We start from the raw sequence: 20,749 nt of genomic DNA on the forward strand, positions 1-20,749 counted from the left end.
TCAGTAGGCGTATACCTTTTATTTAGCCCTATCTTGCTCTTATACAATCAATGCTATGACACACGTCAGTTAATAAAAGTTGCCAGTAATGATCAAATTTTACCAATTATATAGGGTAAATACAAAAAGGAAATTAATGCTTATGTTGAATTTTTGTCTTTTTACTGTGATGATGATATTATTTTTTACTGGTCATAATGATTTAAAATTATTTAAAAGAAATTAAATGTTGTAATCTGATGACAAACATTGTGCAAAATAAATGATTATCGTTTTTTAAATTTTTTCAAATTGAGGAAAAAGTAGTATGTAATATGGTAATATTTTTCAGTGCAATTTTATATTTCGTGGAGGAGGTTTGCTTCTCCGAGAACAATTTTTTTGGAACAATAAAAGTAAGATAATAATCAATAAAAGTGTAATTTGTGTGCTGAATCGTTCTACAGATTGTTGAAAATGTAAGTTTTTATAAAATTGTCACTTGTAATTGTTATGTTAGGTTAGAATTTGCATATTTTAATTTCTGCTGACTGTCCCCGATGATTTTCTAATATTATTACGCTTATTTTTATTAGGGGCTGTAAGTGGCTTATTCGTTTTTGGGTATGCTAAAAATGTTCTCTGTGTAACCAAATATACATCCCTTGCTCAACAGTACAGTTGACTGAACATTTAAAATCAATACCGAAGGGACGACAAGAATAACGTACGCTATTTACCTACAAACGCACATCCAGAAATTATTTTTAAATCAATGTGCGTGTTTTACAGTACTTTAAACCTATGAGGCTTGTAAAATATCATTGTCATTATGTTTTATGTTGCTGTTACTCATACCTACTCTTTTACTCTACAGTTGTAGGTACCTACTAACAACTATTTCATTATTTATTAGAATTTATTACCTGTATTCATTTGCAACATTTTTAATATCTGATTTAAACCCCTTTTAATATTCTATAAATATTATGTGTGTTGTGTAGATTATTTTATTTATTTATAAATATTTTATAAAACTAGTCCTGTATTTATTATCTCAATATTCATCACCACAAATATTTTCCACAATTGTGCAAGGCTTGGAGGGATCTGCGCTTTATGGGATCGTAAAACAGCATAAAACTAGACATTCACACAACAAAAAAGTATCAAGATCACAATTGAAAACGTCAAGTAGAAGATAAAAGAAAAAACGGGAAGTAAAAGAATGGCTGGAACTAGAAGGGCCCGTAACCAAGCAACTTCAATTGCTATACCGAGGCAGAATTCGGTTTCGGACAATGGGAGGCCCCGTAATAACTTGACACCCGAAGCGTTAGCAGGCATGAGCAAAGAGCAGCTTCGGGCAGAATGCAGGAAAAGGGGCCAGCGTGCGTCGGGCAACAAAAATGAGCTGGTATAAAGCTGTTTGCGTTTGTGTCTGTGCTTTGTCATTTTGTTTTGCCGATCGTGCTGTGGTGCTTACGTTTATGATTTTTAGTGGAGTTTTCGATCTTTTAATATTTACTGTTGTAAATATTTATAAAATTATTATTTTTTATTAAAACATTAGCAGTTCAACATAGAAAGCTTTGTTTTTGTAGATTTTGACTTGAGTAGATTTATATAAAATGAGATGTTAAGTTTAGCAAATTAAATGTGATTTACAGCTACGTTTTTATTAGTTTTTTAGAACTTCACTAGCACTAGCTTGTGTGTTTAAATATTAATAATCACCTATTTTACACAATAAGTATGATTTTAAGTACGGTGAGTACTCTTACCTACCATACATCATCAACAAAAAAGTACTTTCCCAGCTCTCTCATATTAATAATTTTAAGACATATATTTTTTCTGTTTAAACTTTTAAAGGAACTTACACAAAAATTAAGTTTTCACTTTTATTATTGTAAAAGTAAAACTAAGTTCATATAGTTACCTATACAGAAATCTCTGCTAATTAAGTATTTTATTTAAACGTCTAAAAATAAAGTGCATTTGTACATTTTTTAATTATCTATTAGGTGACATGTTCATTTGAAATATTGTATTTTGAAACCAGCTGTTGTTCTGGCAAAGAAATTTTGGCACATGTGGTTTGGCTTATTATTATTTCTATTTATTATGTCACCCTTTGTAAATTGCATGGAAAATATTGTGTGGACATAGAATAGAATTGATATAGAATTTGGTGTGAAGTCTGGTGTCCTTTCTCTCTTAATAAGAGAGAAAAGTGACCACTACTTTACTACCATCACATTCTGTAGGTCGGTTCTTACTATTCACGGGATGCCTCGAGAACCGCACGACAATCGAAAGGATCGTGTCCGAGAGCAGATAAACCCCCCGTTTATGAATTACCACCACTTAAATATTGGACGGTTCTGTCAGTTCTGTGTGATCTGTTCACCTTTGGATTTTGTTATCATTAACATTATTAATCAGTTAACAGGAAAATTAGATTTAATCCTCAAGGTATTAAAATTGTTCAGTGTTCACATAATACTTCTTGGAGCTGTATTTTTTCATTCAAATGTCTTACGTCTACACACTACGCGCAAGAGCGTCGTAGATAAGATACTCAAATAAATTGTTCCAAATGTACGAGATTTATACGTAATAAATCTGTCTGGTTTTCTCTATCTCGTCTACGATACTTAGACTTTACTTGCTGATAAAGATACACATACGGCCTTATATCTATTCTAAACATGATTACTTACTATCACAATTATGTCGTAGGTACAGTATGTGTCAAGTAGTTAGTCACCTCCCCAAAGTAGCCAATAAGTTTGCAACACGTCTTTGTTTCAACTTTTTGGACACTGGGTGTCACGACACGATTCACGAACTATGTATTTCACGTTACTGTACATACGAACCTACTTAGTAGGTAGGTATTATTTTAATTTTATCGTAGATGGAAAGTGAACCGTTTATTCAGTTTTCAGGAAGCGCGAATTAAACTGCTTCCGTTTAACTATTGCTAATGCTAGTACGTACTAATTATTAACTCATTTAGGTAACTAAAGTGGCTTGAACACTAAGCTTGAACATACAAACGAATATTGCAACAATACTTTATTAAAATTTAAAAAATACATATGTAAGTACTTTTAGTTAGTTGCTTACTAAATACAGGTCAGTGGACCTGCGCACACGCACCACGCGACGATCACGCCACCTCGCTACTATTTCCGTAAATGAATTGACTGACACGTAAATATATACCTTAGTGTCAAGGTTATAAAGTCCACAATTTACAACGCGCTCTTCGTAGGCACTTTACTGATTTACAATAGTCGCCTTTATGCGTTACAGATTAGAAAATTAATTCTTTAATTATTGAGCATCGAAAATTGTATTTTAGGCTTGTAGAGATAAAGTCGAAAATTGAATGTAGAGAGAATTTGGAGGGTAGCCATGACAGGATAAATTGTGTCACTTGGATGTCACTGTCAGCTGTGCCACAAAATATAACAGAAGGTAAACTCATGTATGTATACCTTGATTTTTTAGAATCCAGCAGAGATGTAAACAAACACTTTCATACACAATTACACCATAATCACTTACGTGTTCATAATATCATACACATTATTTAACAAGCCCATGAAACCAACTTTATTTTCACGTTTATACAAGTTTGAAATCAATCTTTGAAACAAATTATTTTAGCAAAATACGTGGACGATGAAAATTTGTGACATTGTCAAATTGACTTGACGTTTAAAATCATGTGTTATCTCCATATTGTCTATGACTTGTCTCTGACACATCAGTGCCGTAACCTGTGAGTCATAGACAATAATCTGTAAATTTAATCGATATTATTTTAAGTATTCACTTATTCCGATTACTGATTAATTTTAAATAAAAAATATACGATACTTTGTTTAGTTTTCCAGCGATAACTTCGACAATATTGGAGATAACGTAAATTTATTTTTCTACTTTTAGTGTTTACTTTTTCGGAGTCAGTTTAATTTTTAGTCGGTTTTATTTAAACGAAATTATTTTACTTTTTTATGCAATTATGCTTACGTATTGTTCCATTGTTTATTTTTAAGAAAATAAAATAAAAGTCCCCTACCGGCACGTTTTTTTTCTAACTTGACGACGTTTTCCATTCACCTGTGTGCAGCAGCAACTTCCGTAATTTTTTTTGGAGTTATTACTTGTCAAATTACATTTTCATGCAGGCAGAACTGTTACTTAGATATTATAGATTGTAACAAGTCCAAACTTGCACGGAAAGTTAGGTTTGTATTCTAATTTTCCGTATTTGTTTGTGGCAAGTCGGTCAAATGGACGAAAACAGGAGCTGGACGGAAAACCGGCGCAATTACCCTAATTCTTTAATTATTGAGCATCGAAAATTGTATTTTAAATTTGTAGAGATAAAGTCGAAAATTGAATGTAGAGAGAATTTGGAGGGTAGCCATGACAGGATAAATTGTGTCACTTGGATGTCACTGTCAGCTGTGCTGTGTCAGATAAAAGTAGGTAGGTTTTTATTATTACTGTGGGTCTAGACAAAGTGCAAATTATAATCGCAAACCAGTCGCAAAGTGGTCGAAAAGCCCCTTTTTTGTATGGAGTTTTGACGGATTCGATTTTCGATTCGATCAAAAAGTGCGTTTTGTCTAGGGGGGCTGAACTGCTTACTATCTCTGAAGATCGATTTCCGGGATGGTATGGAATGCCCTTCTCGACACGCTTTGTTAGAGATGTTTGGATTGGTATTGACAATGCACACATGTTTTCCCGCCACTTGCTATGGGTAAACAAAACACGTCTTTGTTTGCCAAACTCGATTAATTTCCACCGTTCAATTTACCAGTTCTTATTCAGCTCTCGGAGAGACTGCGCACATTTATCTCGGAAGATAAAACAAAGCTTTATTTATAATCGAGTCGCGAAAATAATTTTCTTGGAGTTCTTTGTGATTAATTTTAGTAACGGTCCATAACTTCTGTGGCTTCTGTCGGTTATTCATTTCGGATGTTCATACGTGTATAAAATACAGTAAGTTTTATTGAAATATTGTTAATTATGACTCAAACGTTTCAATTAAATTATAGTTGACTTAGCTGGCATGGAACAGCTGTAAAACATATTTTTGATTGTTCCTATCATCAATTTGAAAAAATTGTGTCAGTTTCCAGTTGAAGAATTAGTCAAGTACCTACCTAACTATTTTAACAGTTATCATTAACAGTAAATGACCATAAGAGCCCGATCCTTAGGGGCGGCCTTTGTCCAGCAGTGGAAGTCATATGGCCGAAAGCGAAAAACGAACGAAGGACCATAATCGCCACAGATTGATAAATGTATTTTTACCCGACTGCGCCAGAAGGAGGGTTATTTTATGGAAAAGTTAACTATAGGTACTTCAGTAGTTACAAAACTTTACGAGTGCACATTGTTGAAATCATTCTGCCTCAATACATAACAACAAAGTTATGTAAGTAAACAGGCTGCATTTTTTCTTTTCCAATCGGATACGATAGCATAACCAGACTGGCGGCCCCAGACGATAGTGAAATGAAAGAGAGAGTGTAGCATGAAAGTGAAAATTTTAGTAGTGCTGCTGCTGTGATGTCACTGACATTCTGACATTTCACCATCGACATTATAATAAACCTGTTGTGGCGTGATTTTGTGTGGTGCTATTTATTTGATTTTACGTGTGCGATTTTATTAAAAAACTGTGTTTATTTCCTGTGAAACAGCTACTTTTTTGGGTGATAAAATTTTGGCATCTCTACAATCTACGATAACGAAGGTGATTTTTTTTTTCTAGTTTTACTGGTTTTAGTAATCGCAATTCGCGCGAGACTTCGAAAACTATTATTTATTGTCTATTGTGTCTGGCTGTCTAGGTCCGCGAATCTTTAGGTACATATTAATAAAAATAAAAAAGTTTTTTGATCGGGTCAGCAGAATGTAGGCACCTATTATAACTATCTACGTGACTACGCAGTACCTACGCACGTTTCGACATAGTTAGGTATAAGAAGTTTGATATTATTCCTTATCTTTTTAGTTCGATGCGTATGCGCATTGATTCGTTACGCATTATTTAAAAACAAAATAAACACTTCTTTTATTTCGCAGAATAAAAAATTAAAACTTGAAATAATTTAATAAAATATTACCATTCACATAAAAAAAAACCTATATTATTTATTTTATTCCTTATCGCTCCCATAGACAAAGTAACATTAAATTTCGTGATCGATTCGTTAGCGTTAAATCATTTTTGCACGTAATTAGAAAGGCACTTTGCTACATAAACCTGTCAATTCATTAATAAGAATAAATGTTAGTTTGTCTATAGTGGCAATTTAGATAGATATGATCTTGACGATATTTTTCTTACGTTGATTTTAACCACCAAAATCCTCAATGACACCCATGCATCATTTGCATGTTTTCCAGTCACATTAAGCATAGATTTCCTTTTCCACCCAACTAGTGCTATCCGTCCAATCTACTGTATGCTCTAGTTATTGAATAAATTTGTAGAAATCTGTCATACATTTTCTCGTGGTTTAATTATCTTACGATTTTCTTCCTAAGCCACAATTTTCCCCTTCGTTGCGTCCTAATAATGTATGTATGGAAATGGTAATCATTCCCATTAATCTTCTAGAAAAATACGGAACCCTAAAAAAGAAATATAATATAGAATGTACTAAAAATTGTTAGTGACACTAAAACTGCCAAAACGTAGATGAATATAAATAATAATGTGCAGAGTAAAAGAGGATGTTTTTTTTCTCAAATCCACAAAATGAAATAGATATTACAATCACAATAATTATACTAAACAAAACTTACTGCTTTAGTGTTTTTTTTTTCATTGTTAGTGCTAATAACAATTTAATTATATTGTGAAATCCATATTACTCAGTGGGTTTTCTCGTAACATCGGAATCTCGGAACCGGCAAAATGTTATCAGTAGATATTACGGTACCACGACTATACAATAAACATTCGACTTGAAAGATGTTTTAATTACGATAGTTTTGGGTGTTTGCCAGTAATTGCTCTTTTCCATCACGACGGAATATCTTCCTGAATCGTAAATACCTAGGCTACTACATTGTAGTTTTTTATTTGCTCCTCTGTTTAGTTAGAAACAATGCAAACTTTAATCAAGATAAGAAAATGTTCCGTAATTTAGAGGGCAGTGAATGCACGTTAGTCGCGGTCCAGTCGAGCTATAAAGCAGATTCTTTGGAGGCTTGAAGAGTGATACCAGTCCTCTTAGAAAAAGTAACATTCGAGACAGTTTTAATTCTGAAATCGCTAATAACTACTCGCTAATTACTTTGCTTCGCAAGGCAATCGCAAAAGAATGTAAGACGAAGTATTCCTAATTCTTATACGACCTGCCTTCCTTCTAATACTAGTAACGAAAGAAATATATGCTTTACATAGCGAAAAAAATGTTTAAAAAGTGCCGTAGCAAAGCGATCACGAGATTAAATCTGTCACTAATAATGTTATCATGTCTAGAATCATTTTCTCTAGTGAAAACCAATTTACATATCCCAAATGCTGCCGTCATTCTATTCGAAAAATTTCGAATCCTACATCGGCAATAGAATGATGATTTTCACTCTAGAGAAAATCGAATCCAAAAATTTTCTGCACCTCAAGCAGGAGATCTCTATTGCACAAAGATCTTCCCTAGACTTTCATAGCCCACCAGACAGACAAATTTAACTATCTATGTATATTTATCTGGCCTATTCCAGCTCGCCCGGCTCGGGTACTACAAGCTGGCGGCGGCGGTGCAGGAGCCCACCGAGCCGCGTCCGCGCAACGGTCTGCACCACCCCATTCATAAGGAAATAAGGTATCAGCAGCATCATCGTTAAATCGACTAAAGCCTGGTCCGTGAGCACGTAGAATCCCGTCCAATGACCCCAAGCTGCCCATCCTTGTCGCTCGCACGTTATGTTGCTGTCGCGCTCGCGCACTCACTGCGGGCGCGCGTCGCACAGTCGCGACAGCAATATAATTACGCGCGAGCGATAAGGATGGGTAGCTTGGGGTCATTGGACGGGATTCTACGTGCTCACGGACCAGGCTTTAGTTAATTAGTTCCCAGGTATCATCATCATCATCATCGTTAAATCGACTAGTTAATTAGTTAGGAGCACCACCCCCTCTAAAATCATCATCGTTGTCATCAAGTCTTCTAGTCTCCTCTGCTGAAGCACGTCTGTTTCTAATTTCATTAATATTATGTCATTTAGTATCCACTACATTAAGCAGACGACCCTCCCTAATTTCGTTATCATCAGATCACTTAATCCCCACCGCTGGAACATGATCGTCTGTGATTTTATCATTATCATCATCAAATTATCCAGTCCCCACTGAGCACGACCCTCTCTTTTTCCATTATTACTAAAGCACGACGTTCTTTAATTACGGTCTGCACCACCCCATTCATAAGGAAATAAGGTATTATCATCATCATCAGTTCGTTTAGTATCTACTATAGAAGCACGACCCTATCTATTTTCATCAGCATCAAAATCATCAGATTAGATAACGGTAAGCACGATCGTCTGTGATTTCATCGTCGTCATCTCCATCAGACTATTAAATCCCCACTCCATGAACACGACCCTTTCTAATTTCAACGTTAACACCTTCATGTCATTTAATCCCCATCGCTGAAGCATAATCATCTCTGATTTCACCATCATCATCACCAGGTCTTTGTCTCTACTGCCAAAGTACGTCCCTCTGCTCTCTCATTTCAAAGTCAATATCAGCAGATGATTTTGTGCCCACGACGCTCTCAATTTCATCATTGTCAGGTCAGGTAATTTGGTCCTGGAGTAGGGCCCAAATGGCCAGCCTCTCTAATTTCTTTATCATTCGGTGATTTAGTCCCAACTACAGAAGCACGACCCTCTAACTTCAACGTCAACATCATCAGGCCATAGTCCCCACTGCTGCATTAAATCTAAAGGCAAATGATGGATTTGGGTTACGCTCCCCACGTCACGCTGACCAAATAGGATAGGGAGGCTAAATGTTTGAATATTTGTCCCTTTTGTCCCCATATCCTGAGGTAGACTCTATGAGATAGTTGGTCCATCTTGGTCATAAACTCTCACAAATTAGTTCCACGATGCAGGCTATTTTTGTGCTTTCACATTTTAATAAGCGTTGTCTGATGTCTTTCTCTGTTGGCTCAATCAATTTCCAACTTTATTATTTTTGCAGGAACAAATCAATTCCAATGGACAGCGACAGCTTAGTACTGTGGCGGCGGCCCTTCACCACCCTCGAATACTTCTTTAGAGAACTTCTAATACTAATCAGCACTGGGCTGCAACGGTAAAAAAATTATGCATTATTATGTATTTGAAATACACTAATGATGGGTTGCACCATCTTACTTTCACTATAACAAACGTCTTTCAAACTCCATGTACAATACACTGGTTATGGTTACAGTTACTGTTAAAGTAAGGTGGTGCAACTCAGCCGACATAAAATAACAGGTCACAAAATAACGAAATTCCCAAATAGATTTTGGAATTTAGGTCTAAGGTTTTAGATAAAAAATATTAAATATTAATCTATATTTTAACAAATTCGCATTCGAATCTGTAACAATTTGTGCTATTTTAAATTGATATGTTCAGAAATAACAGTCTGTTTTTAGCTAACATTGGTACTTTGTTTGAATATTGTTTTAAACTTTCATGGTCACTAACATAATATTTAATATTGTTTATGTTATTTGCAGGTTATTAGCGTATAGACTACTGGCGTTATCAACCATTGTGCTAGCAGCCAGTACTGTTGTGTCTTACTACATTAGTGGGCCACACCAGGCTTACGTACATGTAAGTAGAAATATAATTATCATTATGTCATGCATGTTATCATTATTGCTATTATTAATTACCGATTAAATTAATTATCATCAATACTTTTCCCTGAAAACATCACTGTAGTGGTTGCAAACTACCTATTTTTCAGTACGCCCATTGATAAAAGTATTAGAGGCCCTTCAAATTAGAGTCGCGCAGTTGCAGCGCCACTATCGTCTGCGTTTGTCACGGAAAGTGTATGAAAACTAGTAGTGGGGCCGCTGCAACGCTTCCTCAGTCCTCACGTCTCTAATTTGAAGGCACCCTTAACTTTGTTTTAGTTTTTTTTAATGTCTATACTATGAACGACCACTTATTAAGTTTACTAGCATCCTACAGATATAATAGGTGCCATTTTGCGACAAAAACTTACAGTATTTGCCTTTTCTTCCCCAGTTAGTGGTATCGACCCTTGCATGGTGGGGCTGGTGGGTGGTGCTCGGAGTCTGCAGCTCTGTAGGCCTGGGGACAGGGCTCCATACCTTCCTGCTATACCTCGGGCCACATATAGCGCGAGTCACGCTCGCCGCGTACGAGTGCGGTGCGCTCAACTTCCCGGAGCCGCCGTATCCCAACGAGTGAGTGACTACTGTCCCCTGGACTAGTGTCCCCGCTAGCATTGCAGCTTAGTAGGCCTGGGGACAGGCTCCATACCTTCCTGCTATACCTCGGGCCGCACATAGCGCGGGTCACGCTCGCCGCGTACGAGTGCGGCGCGCTCAACTTCCCGGAGCCGCCGTATCCTAACGAGTGAGTGACTACTGTCCCCTGGACTAGTGTCCCCGCTAGTATAGTGCAGCTCAGGCCTGGGGACAACGCTCCGTGCTCTTAACTTCCTTAAGCCGCTGTATCCCAACGAGTGCGTGACTACTCTCCCCTGGACTAGTGTCCCCGCTAGTATAGTGCAGCTCAGGCCTGGGGACAACGCTCCGTGCTCTTAGCCTCCTTAAACCGCCGTATCCCAACGAGTGAGTGACTCTTGACTACTGTCCCCTGGACTAGTGTCTCGGCTAGTATAGTGCAGCTCTAGGCCTGGGGACAGGCTCCACACTTTCCTGCTATACCTCGGGCCGCACATAGCGCGGGTCACGCTCGCCGCGTACGAGTGCGGCGCGCTTAACTTCCCGGAGCCACCGTATCCCAACGAGTGAGTGACTACTGTCCCCTGGACTAGTGTCCCCGCTAGCAGGTGCAGCTCTGTAGGCCTGGGGACAACGTTCCGTGCTCTTAACTTTCCGAACCTGCTGTAGCCCAACGAGTGAGTGACTACTGTCCCCTAGATTAGTGTCCCCGCTATCATGCTGCAGCTATAGGCCTAGAGACAGGCTCCACACCTTCCTGCTCTAGCTCGGGCCGCACATAGCGTAGGTCACGCTCCTTATCCTCCCAACAAGTGAGTCATTTCAGCCACAGGACGTACACTGCTGAACATAGGCCTCACTAAATAATTTCAGATTGTTCGAGAAAGCGGCTTGCATCCAGTGCCTTTTTTAAATCTAGCTATTTGAGCATGGATAGCATCAAAACAATGACATTCGTATATTTCCACGTATTTATAAATTAAAAATAATTAAAATGTGTACCTTAATGCCAAACACGTGTAACGAAATTAAATCTTCAAAATAAGACTGTCAGATTATTTATTTACTAGCTTTCCGCCCGCGGCTTCGCCCGCGTGGAATTTTGTCTGTCACAGAAAAACTTTATCGCGCGCGTCCCTGTTTCAAAAACCGGGATAAAAACTATCCTATGTTCTTTCCCGGGACTCAAACTATCTCTATGCCAAATTTCATCAAAATCGGTTGCGAGGTTTAAGCGGGAAAGCGTAACAGACAGACAGACAGACAGAGTTACTTTCGCATTTATAATATTAGTTGGGATGGGATTAGTTGGGATAGTTTCGTCGGATTGCTAAAATAAATTGTCAGATTTATATCATATCGCGCGATGATAAAATATATTGAACAAAGTGCAGTAGCATTGAAATCTCGAATCTAGTCATGCATCATTATACATAAGGGTTGCCACACACTTAAGCGGGCCAACATTTCTGATTAAATTCGTTCTAAGACGGCCGGGACTACTCAACCTTCAATGGGTTTCATTAGATGCCAGCTATAGACACAGGAGTTGCAGTGGTGAGAAAGAGAGGTGGGATTAGTCCCGATACACTAGCCATTGTATCCAAAGAAGTTTAATAATTTCTTCTGGTCGGCTTTGTCGTTCAACAAATTTTAATACTGCAGAGTTCAACCACTGTCGGACCGCCAAAGTGTGTGGTAGCCCTTATAATTATTATGTGCTATAATAAAAGCATTCATGCGTGGAATTACAAGTGTTCAGCCAAGCTACCGCACGCAAATATGATTATAATTTCTATACTTTATCACGTTATTAAATGTAAAGTAGATATTTTATCACATTATACTATTAAATTACTAATAGTTAACCATATTGACCATAAATCAATAGCAAATTACAATCTTTTATTTAGAAAAAATGATAAATGATTATTTTCGCAATGATAACTTGTGAACAAAATAAATATATTCTTATGATATGTTTGTGATACAACTATGTAGTATATTTGTCAAAGAAAAGCAGTATTCGATAAACATGATACTGAAAAATCTGTTGATTTATTGGGCAATGATAATACCGTTCAAATAAAATACACAATTGTTATTGCGGCATATTTGAGATCCATCTGTGTGAGATAATATTTGTTTAGTGCTGTTTTTTATTGTTCATTTATTTGGGTAACTTTTATCTTAAATTCACATTTTATCTTTTGTTTCCGTTCAGTCAAGATCACGCTAATGCTATGCAACCAAATAACATAATGTAATAATGCATTTAGGTAGATAGTGTAGTAGTGTATTATCTATTTAAATGTTATATTACTTTTAAGTACGGCTAATCTCATCGGAATAATACAATTTTCTTTCATAAAAAGTAAAAACTCGAAAGTCAAAATTCTTAATCGCATAGATAAATAAATGTAAATTTTGTAATGGATTAATTGGTGCTTTAAACCCTAGTTATTCATGTAGCAACAGAGGCTTAAATCTACGAGTATTTATTACCACTTAACTAGATAATTTAATAACAGTATCTAAATATATAAAAGGAGAAACTGACTGACTGACTGACAGATCAACGCACAGCCTAAACGGTTAAACGTAGGCACTTGAAATTTGGAAGGGACGTAGCTTAGGTACCGTAGAGGTGCACTAAGAAAGGAATTCCCGAAATTCCCACGAGAACGGGAATTAGCGGGAAAAACGGGATTCACGCGTGCGAAGTCGCGGGCGGCCGCTAGTACATTATGAAATTCAAAAACAGTCGACTTATTTAAAAAAGGACTAATTTCGTTCGTTTCAGCTAAATGACGTCGACGCGTCTTTCCATTCTATACATAGCCAGAACGCAAGGGTGTGAAACTAATCGAGTATAGTTTGGAGATGACTTTTTTTACTAAGCTCCTCCAAACTATACACGACCAGTACGCATACGCTGCGTACTGCTCGCGTATACTTTGTAGTGACTTAGGTCAATTATCTTCCTCCAAAATATACATCGCCAGTACGCATACGGACTAATCATGTATGTATTGTAATAAGTGCGTGATTACAATTTATACGCGAGTAGTTGCATGCTAGTCATTTTGACTTATTGACCTCTCTTTCTATTACATACTAGCTTTTCGCCCGCGGCTTCGCTCGCGTGGAATTTTGTCTGTTACAGAAAAACAATATCGCGCGCGTATTTGCTCACCGTTTAGACCTACCCTGGACTACGACAAACATTTTAAAACCAAAATCAGCTTAATCGGCCCAGCCGTTCTCGAGTTTTAATCAGACTAACGAACATCAATTCATTTTTATTTATATAGATAGATTAATTCATATCTGCGTGTCTACTTTAAACATTGAATCATCTTACGACACGTGTCATTGTTTTGATAAAGGATTTTTTGGTGTTTCTTATTCTGCCATAGAAAAGATATTTGTTTTGGGGCTGATATTTCACCAATTGTAGGTATGGAAATATGTCAAAATGATTTTGTTCTTGAGATAAAAGTTAATAAATAAAATAAATAATAAATAAATATCCTTAGACATTTTACACTGCGCTTCTAGTCCCAAACTAAGCAAAGCTTGTACTATGGGTACTAGACAACGGATATAAACATAATTAAATACTTTTTTTTGTAAATACATACTTATTATACATAGAAAACACCCAGTCCAATACAAACAAATATGTTCATGCACACAAATGTTTGTACTGTGCGGGAATCGAACCCGCTACCACTTCGAACCACTACACCAAACGGCCGACAATACAAACCTAGCATTTAAAGTATCGCATAATATTGTATTTAATGCGCGTTGAACTTTCTTCTCTCACTCTCTCTCATATTAATTAAATTGTTATTTAATTTGAAATCTACCTAATCAATTTAATTTCAAAAACCACTTACAATAGTTTTAAAAATCTAGATTTATTATAGATTCAGTAAAATAATAATATTTTATGTAATAATATCAAATAAATGTAATTTTAAATATAGTTCCATATTTTACTGAATTTTACTAAATCAATATCAACTAAACACACTCTAGTCAAGTGTAAGTGGTGTAGTAGAAACTAATCGAGTATAGTTTGGAGATGACTTTTTTTACTAAGCTCCTCCAAACTATACACGATCAGTACGCAAAATTCGTGTATAGTTTGGAGTCACAGATTTACAAACAGGCACTCCGAAATATACACGAGCAGTTTCCTATGGGTGCGTTCTGGCCATGTATAGAACGGAAAGACGCGACGTCGACTGCTGGACAAAGGCCACCCCCAAGGTTACTAAATGATATTTTTTTCTTTTGTTTCCAGCATAATCTGTCCAGCTGAAAAGGATCCCAACAACCTAGTGACAATATGGAACATAATGTCCAAAGTCCGAGTGGAATCAATGATGTGGGGCATAGGGACGGCCCTTGGCGAACTCCCGCCTTACTTCATGGCACGGGCGGCTAGACTATCTGGCGGCGGCGTTGTTGAGATAGCTGGGAATGATGATTCTAGGACTGGCAGGTTAGTGTTGAATATTTTGTTTTATTTTAATTTATATGATGTGGGGCTTAGGAACGGTCCTTGGTGAACTCCCGCCTTACTTCATGGCACGGGCGGCTAGACTATCTGGCGGTGGCGTTGTTGAGATAGCTGGCAATGATGATTCTAGGATTGGCAGGTTAGTGTTGAATATTTTGTTTTATTTTAACTTATATGATGTGGGGCATAGGAACGGCCCTTGGCGAACTCCCGCCTTAGTTTATGGCACGGGCGGCTAGACTATCTGCGGGGAAGTTGTTGAAATAGCTGGCAATAATGACTTAATGACGACTGGCAGAAGTGGTGTTATTATTTTTTATTTATTTTTACTTTTTTTTCATAATGGTTTCCTACGATCTGCACATTTCAGCCAAAAAAAATCGAAGTCCTCCACAGATGTCCACAGCGTTCGGTTTTTCATTTATTATGACTGATAAATAATTGATGAACGATAAATTCAAATGTTTATTTATGATTTATCCAATCAGTCCATTACATGCTAGGTATCAAATCCGATGTCACGATGACTCATGAAATTGATTACGCTTACATTTATCTGCAACTCGATTATTAATTTAATCTTAGAATTAAGGCCAAGGGGAATTTATAAATAATGTTAAGCAGATAACTTGTATCTCATGTTGATAGTCCAATAAATAACTATGTAGCAACAATAAATGAAATTGATTTTTATTTATTATGATTGTTAAAATATTAAACCTTCTTTTAAAGTTATACCTAGCAGACACAGAAGAACTATTCTGTTTACTTTCGGTATTAATAATAACACCATAATTTCTTTAACAATGACACTTTCTCCCGTATTGCCCGATGCACAGGGTGACACACGAACCAATCACAGAGCTCTATTGAACGCTGCGCATTCGATTTGCTGCTTCACTTAAGCAAGCATCGTTTGTGAATACGGGCGTTTGAATATCATTAGCTAAGCCAAGGATATTTTGTATGAGACAGTAAACATTATTTTTATTTTTTCACTTCCAGGGCGAAAGTGTTCGTGCAGAAACTAGTCCAACGCGTCGGTTTCGCTGGCATCCTGGCTTGCGCATCAGTGCCCAATCCGCTCTTCGACCTGGCCGGGTTGACCTGTGGACACTTCCTAGTGCCTTTCTGGACCTTCTTCGGGGCCACTGTCATAGGAAAGGCGGTTATAAAGATGCATATACAGAAGATGTTCGTCATTATTGCATTCAACGAAACCTTAGTTGGGTAAGTACATTAATAAATTCTTTTTTGATTTCTAGAAGGCAGGCAATAATTATTGTCATGTATAAGAGTCTTGAAAAGACCTAAGATGAAGACGAAGAAGAAGACTAGGATAATTATGAACTTGAGTTCATAGTAATCGCAAAAGCTAGGTGCTTTATTATAAAGAAAGAAGTTTCTGGTCTCGTAGATTATGGTCGGTTACAGAATTTCTTACAAAAAGTATAATTTTCAATACTAAAAAGTTCATCTGTTTAAGTATGGCAACATAACAGATCAAGTTCTCATACCCTAGATCCAGTATTATTTAACGTATGTTTATTGTTAACTTTTCTTTTTCAGCCAAGTCTTATCCTGGGTGGAAAGAATACCGTACATCGGGCCGAAACTAGAAGCGCCCATGCTAGAATTCCTTCGCAACCAAAAAGCGCGCTTACACAAAACCGACGGCTCGTCCCTACCTGAGAACCAAGGATCAGTGCTCTCAGCCCTACTCGAGAAGTTCGTACTAGCTATGGTGGTATACTTCGTGGTGTCAATAGTGAATGCGCTCGCGCAGAATTACAGCAAACGCGTCGGCAAGAAGAAAAGCAAGAAGAGGGAATAGGGGTTACGGACGCCGGGCGACGCGTTTGGTGGACTCGGTAAGTGTATTTAAATAATATTAGACCTAATTTTGGGAAAAATCGTGGGTAGCTAACATCAGTAATAAAATTATAACACAAAAATTGTATAAAAAAAATTTGATCTGAAACTGAGCACTGAAGTTTTCAATCATCAATTTTCTCGAAACTCTATTTTACGACCTTGTTGCACTCAACCAAATTCTTCAACTGTCAGTTAATTTGGCGCTTGGCGCTCTATGACGTTAAGATCTTGTCACATACACGCTATAGTCTGGTCCGGGAGCACGTAGAATTTTGTCCAATGACCCCAAGCTACCCATCCTTATCGCTCGCGCGTAATTATATTGCTGTCGCCACTGTGGGACGGGCGCCCGCAGTGAGTGTGCGAGTGGATAAAATTCTACGTGCTCCCGGACCAGACTTTAGTGGCGCCTACTTGTGGACACACTTACGATAGCCCTAATTGACAAGGGCGTCCACCACCTTATTATGAATACGTTTTTCGCTATCAGAATTTGGACAGTATTCACCGTTTAACTGACACATTGTCTTCTAATAAAAATAAAGATTTTTTATAATAAATAAACAAACATACATATTATTAATAGTAATGTTAATTTTCCAGCGCGGCGACGACAGGTGACGGATCGTGGTGCGCGCCGGCGTCGGTAGTACACAAATCGCGCAACAGACGCACCCACGCGTCAAAGTTAAACGTTTACTCCGTCACAAGATGGCTGCCACCGCCACAAAATGGCTACCTCTGCGGTCGCGAAATGGCCGCTCGAATATGCCGGTTCGTAGCTAAACAATTGAGTGAGTGTGACTTTATTTATAAACAATTTGATATAGTGATGTTATGACGGTAAGTGTTATGATAGTTACTAGCCGTATCACAAATGCTGACAGTCATAAAATAGAGCTTTACTAGCTTTAAATGTGGTAAAATGATCAATAACTTTGAATCTCCACCACTAATACTTATTTCTTTATTTGCCACAACGCACAAGCATCAAAATTCATATCTTTTATTAATTTTATGATACAAAACAAACTCACTACTTTATTTATAAAAAACAGCTATCGTTCGACCAATGATTATCTTGCCTTTACATTTATATGTAAATATAGCTTATATCCATCAGGGGTAGATGTTTAACTTTAATGCTGAAAATAGTATATCGAGTGCTTAGAAATAATTTTAACATGGGTTTTAATATACAGCGTGTCTAAGTGTAGATATTAATAAATATAGGGTGCTCATTTGAAGTCAAATAGTTGTGGGCGACAAATGGCATAGGATAATAGGTAAAAAAATAACGACTATTGAAACCTTTTTGGATATTGTGGTCAAAACTTTATAAAAAGTAAAATATATAAAGTTATTTTGTATACACGATACTTCTTAGGTTATCAAGTGCTAGTAATAGGACAATACCTAGAATACTAAAATTACCAAACTAGCCATTTTTGTTTAAGTTACAGGCACTTGTATCGTATGCATAAAAGGCGATATCACTAGCAACAGAATCGATCTATAATCTAAGAAGTTTCGTATGTATTAATGTAACTGTATAATAAAGATAATAATTACACCAAATAAAAAACCTATCGAAAAATGGAATATATTTTGTCACATAGATCTAATTTATCTAAAAAGGTGTATTTAGCCATAACAAAACGACTATCTGATTCGTATAATAGTATAGCCAAACTAGTGTAACAATAATAGCAATAGCATTGGTAATAAATAGTAAATAAATAGAAAATGGAAAAGTTTGTATTTCGGGCTATTCATAATGAAAATAGTACCTAGGTTTCAGGTCTTAAAATTTTCTCTTGGTAGAAATATTACTTCTATCTTTAGAATTTTCGTATCTAATAATTGTGAAGTTCTTATATGAGTTTAGGTGATATCTACTGTAAGAATTTAGCAGTCGTATAAGCATAATTATGTCTTTCTATCTCTTAGACATTCATTGTGAATAGTCCTTTTAAACTGCCACAATAGATAAATAGTAAAACTTTTATTACAGTGTTTTTAAACTTTATTTTATCTCGAAAAAGGTTTGTTGTGAATATCTCAAAAATTATTTAGTATGATCTGTGTTATTTGCCAACGTAATATGCATCTTATTGTAGAACATTAGGGTATAATAATGTTGGCAAAGACCACATTCAGTATTTAGTTGTATAAACTTGTGATTGATGATTCCAAAAATTTCGTTGGTGCTGTTCGTAACTCCAGAGACATTTCCCGATTATTTTCACCATCCAACCTAGTCCACGAAAATTATAATTTATTTATTCGTACATGTTTATTTGTTATCTTATGGTAAACAAAGCTGGGCACCGTTAATCAAATAGTTAACTTCGTTAATCGTTAAACCGTTACTAAAAAAATTAACTTCGTTAAACGTTAAAACGTTACATTTCGGAAGATTTAACGCAAGTTAACGTTAATCGTTAATCCGTTAACACGTGATAATAAAACGAAAAAAATAATTGTATGCAAGGTTCAAATAATTTCGAAAACTTGTATCGCGCATGGAATTTATTCCTCTTTTATGTTTGCGATACAAGCTTTCGAAATTATTTGAACCTTGCATAAGTACAATTATTTTTTTCTTTTCAGTACAACTGCCTTTCAGAATTAAAACTAGTTTTTTTTTTAAAGTGTCTTTTTAATTATAATTTCATTATACACTTTTTAGTTGTATCTCAACTCAATCTCAGACACAAGACCATAATCACAACAATCTCTAGCCTTGGTACAATTACTATACAACTTAGCACCAAAGTGCTCGCTTTTCGAGCACGTTGGCAAATCCAACAAACCCAAACTCGAAGTTTCCACCGTTTCGTTTATGAATTCCTATGGCCACCTACTGACTCCGTCATCTGGACCCTGGACATCATCTAGTACCAAAGTGCTCGAAAAGACAAATCCCACGAACCCAAATTCGATGCGATTCGGCCGTTTCATTTAGGAGTTTCTATGGCCACCTCCTGACTCCATCATCAGACCAGCTCAATGGTACCATAACATTGCATTGTCATCGTACGTACATGAGTATACCAAATTTCAGCTCAATCGGTCGAGGAGAACTGGTCTTAAATTCAGTTGTAAATAAACAAAAAAAATGCATTTTATATTTGCGTTAGTGATCGGTTACAAAAACTGTTGTTTTGGGTTCTAGAAGTTCTGGAAGCCTGAACGTACTTGTCAGAATGCGTTTTTCAGCGTGCCTGCTGTATCTTTTTGGCAAATAGTAGGTACTGGATTAACGATTAACGGACTTAGGATAATTTAACGGAAGTTAACGAGTCCGTTAACATTTTTTAAAGTTAACTTAAAAGTTAATCCGTTAATAGAAATGTTAACTTCGTTAATTAACGATTAACGGATTAACGAGTTAATGCCCAGCTATGATGGTAAATTAGGTTTACAACTATAATATTTAGTATAGTCCACGTAAAAGCAACTCAACCTTTTTAATTGACGAAAATTAATTATGCTATTTCTAAATATAGTCGTCTTGATTTGGTTGTGTGCTAATAAATATAAATGAATGAAAGACATTTTTGTATCTCCTTTATAGAAAATATAATTTATAGTGGATGTTCTTTAGTATCTAAACAAGTCCAGTATTAGTAATATTTTATTGGAATGGTTCATTGTTCTGCTATTTCCAATGATTGCATTCCTTTTAATGTGTATTTTAGTTACTTATTTATGTAAAAAAATAATAGATGTTTACCTTCAGCTTAAACCTTATGATGTATATTTATTTTTACTGTAGTTGTCATTGTAATGCATAAATGAAATATATCTTCATACTTAAAGGTATAATACTTTGGGTTCACAAAAATCGAAGTCAGTC

General features: G+C 36.3%; 1 protein-coding gene across 1 annotated transcript; it reads left to right on the top strand.

Moving 5' to 3' along the window:
- Positions 1-320: 320 nt before the first annotated feature.
- Positions 321-19,144, top strand: Tango5 (Transport and Golgi organization 5). Its single transcript, XM_028312833.1, has 10 exons — positions 321-458; positions 1,078-1,396; positions 7,753-7,853; positions 9,242-9,355; positions 9,771-9,870; positions 10,294-10,475; positions 14,794-14,994; positions 16,018-16,242; positions 16,582-16,883; positions 17,491-19,144. Exons 2-9 carry the CDS (start codon positions 1,208-1,210, stop codon positions 16,844-16,846), a joined length of 1,377 nt encoding a protein of 458 aa, XP_028168634.1. The 5' UTR covers positions 321-458; positions 1,078-1,207; the 3' UTR covers positions 16,847-16,883; positions 17,491-19,144.
- Positions 19,145-20,749: the final 1,605 nt, after the last annotated feature.

Source organism: Ostrinia furnacalis, unplaced genomic scaffold (genome assembly GCF_004193835.3).
Source record: "Ostrinia furnacalis isolate ACB-3 unplaced genomic scaffold, ASM419383v2 OfSCF4106, whole genome shotgun sequence".
NCBI classification, from domain to species: domain Eukaryota; kingdom Metazoa; phylum Arthropoda; class Insecta; order Lepidoptera; family Crambidae; genus Ostrinia; species Ostrinia furnacalis.

Bases quoted from the DNA above. Each gene is read 5' to 3' on its own strand.
- Tango5 (XM_028312833.1), top strand. From the start codon at position 1,208: ATGGCTGGAACTAGAAGGGCCCGTAACCAAGCAACTTCAATTGCTATA. The intron at 9,871-10,293 runs GTAAGTAGAAAT...TTTCTTCCCCAG, and splicing joins CACACCAGGCTTACGTACAT to TTAGTGGTATCGACCCTTGC. The intron at 16,243-16,581 runs GTAAGTACATTA...TTTCTTTTTCAG, and splicing joins TTCAACGAAACCTTAGTTGG to CCAAGTCTTATCCTGGGTGG.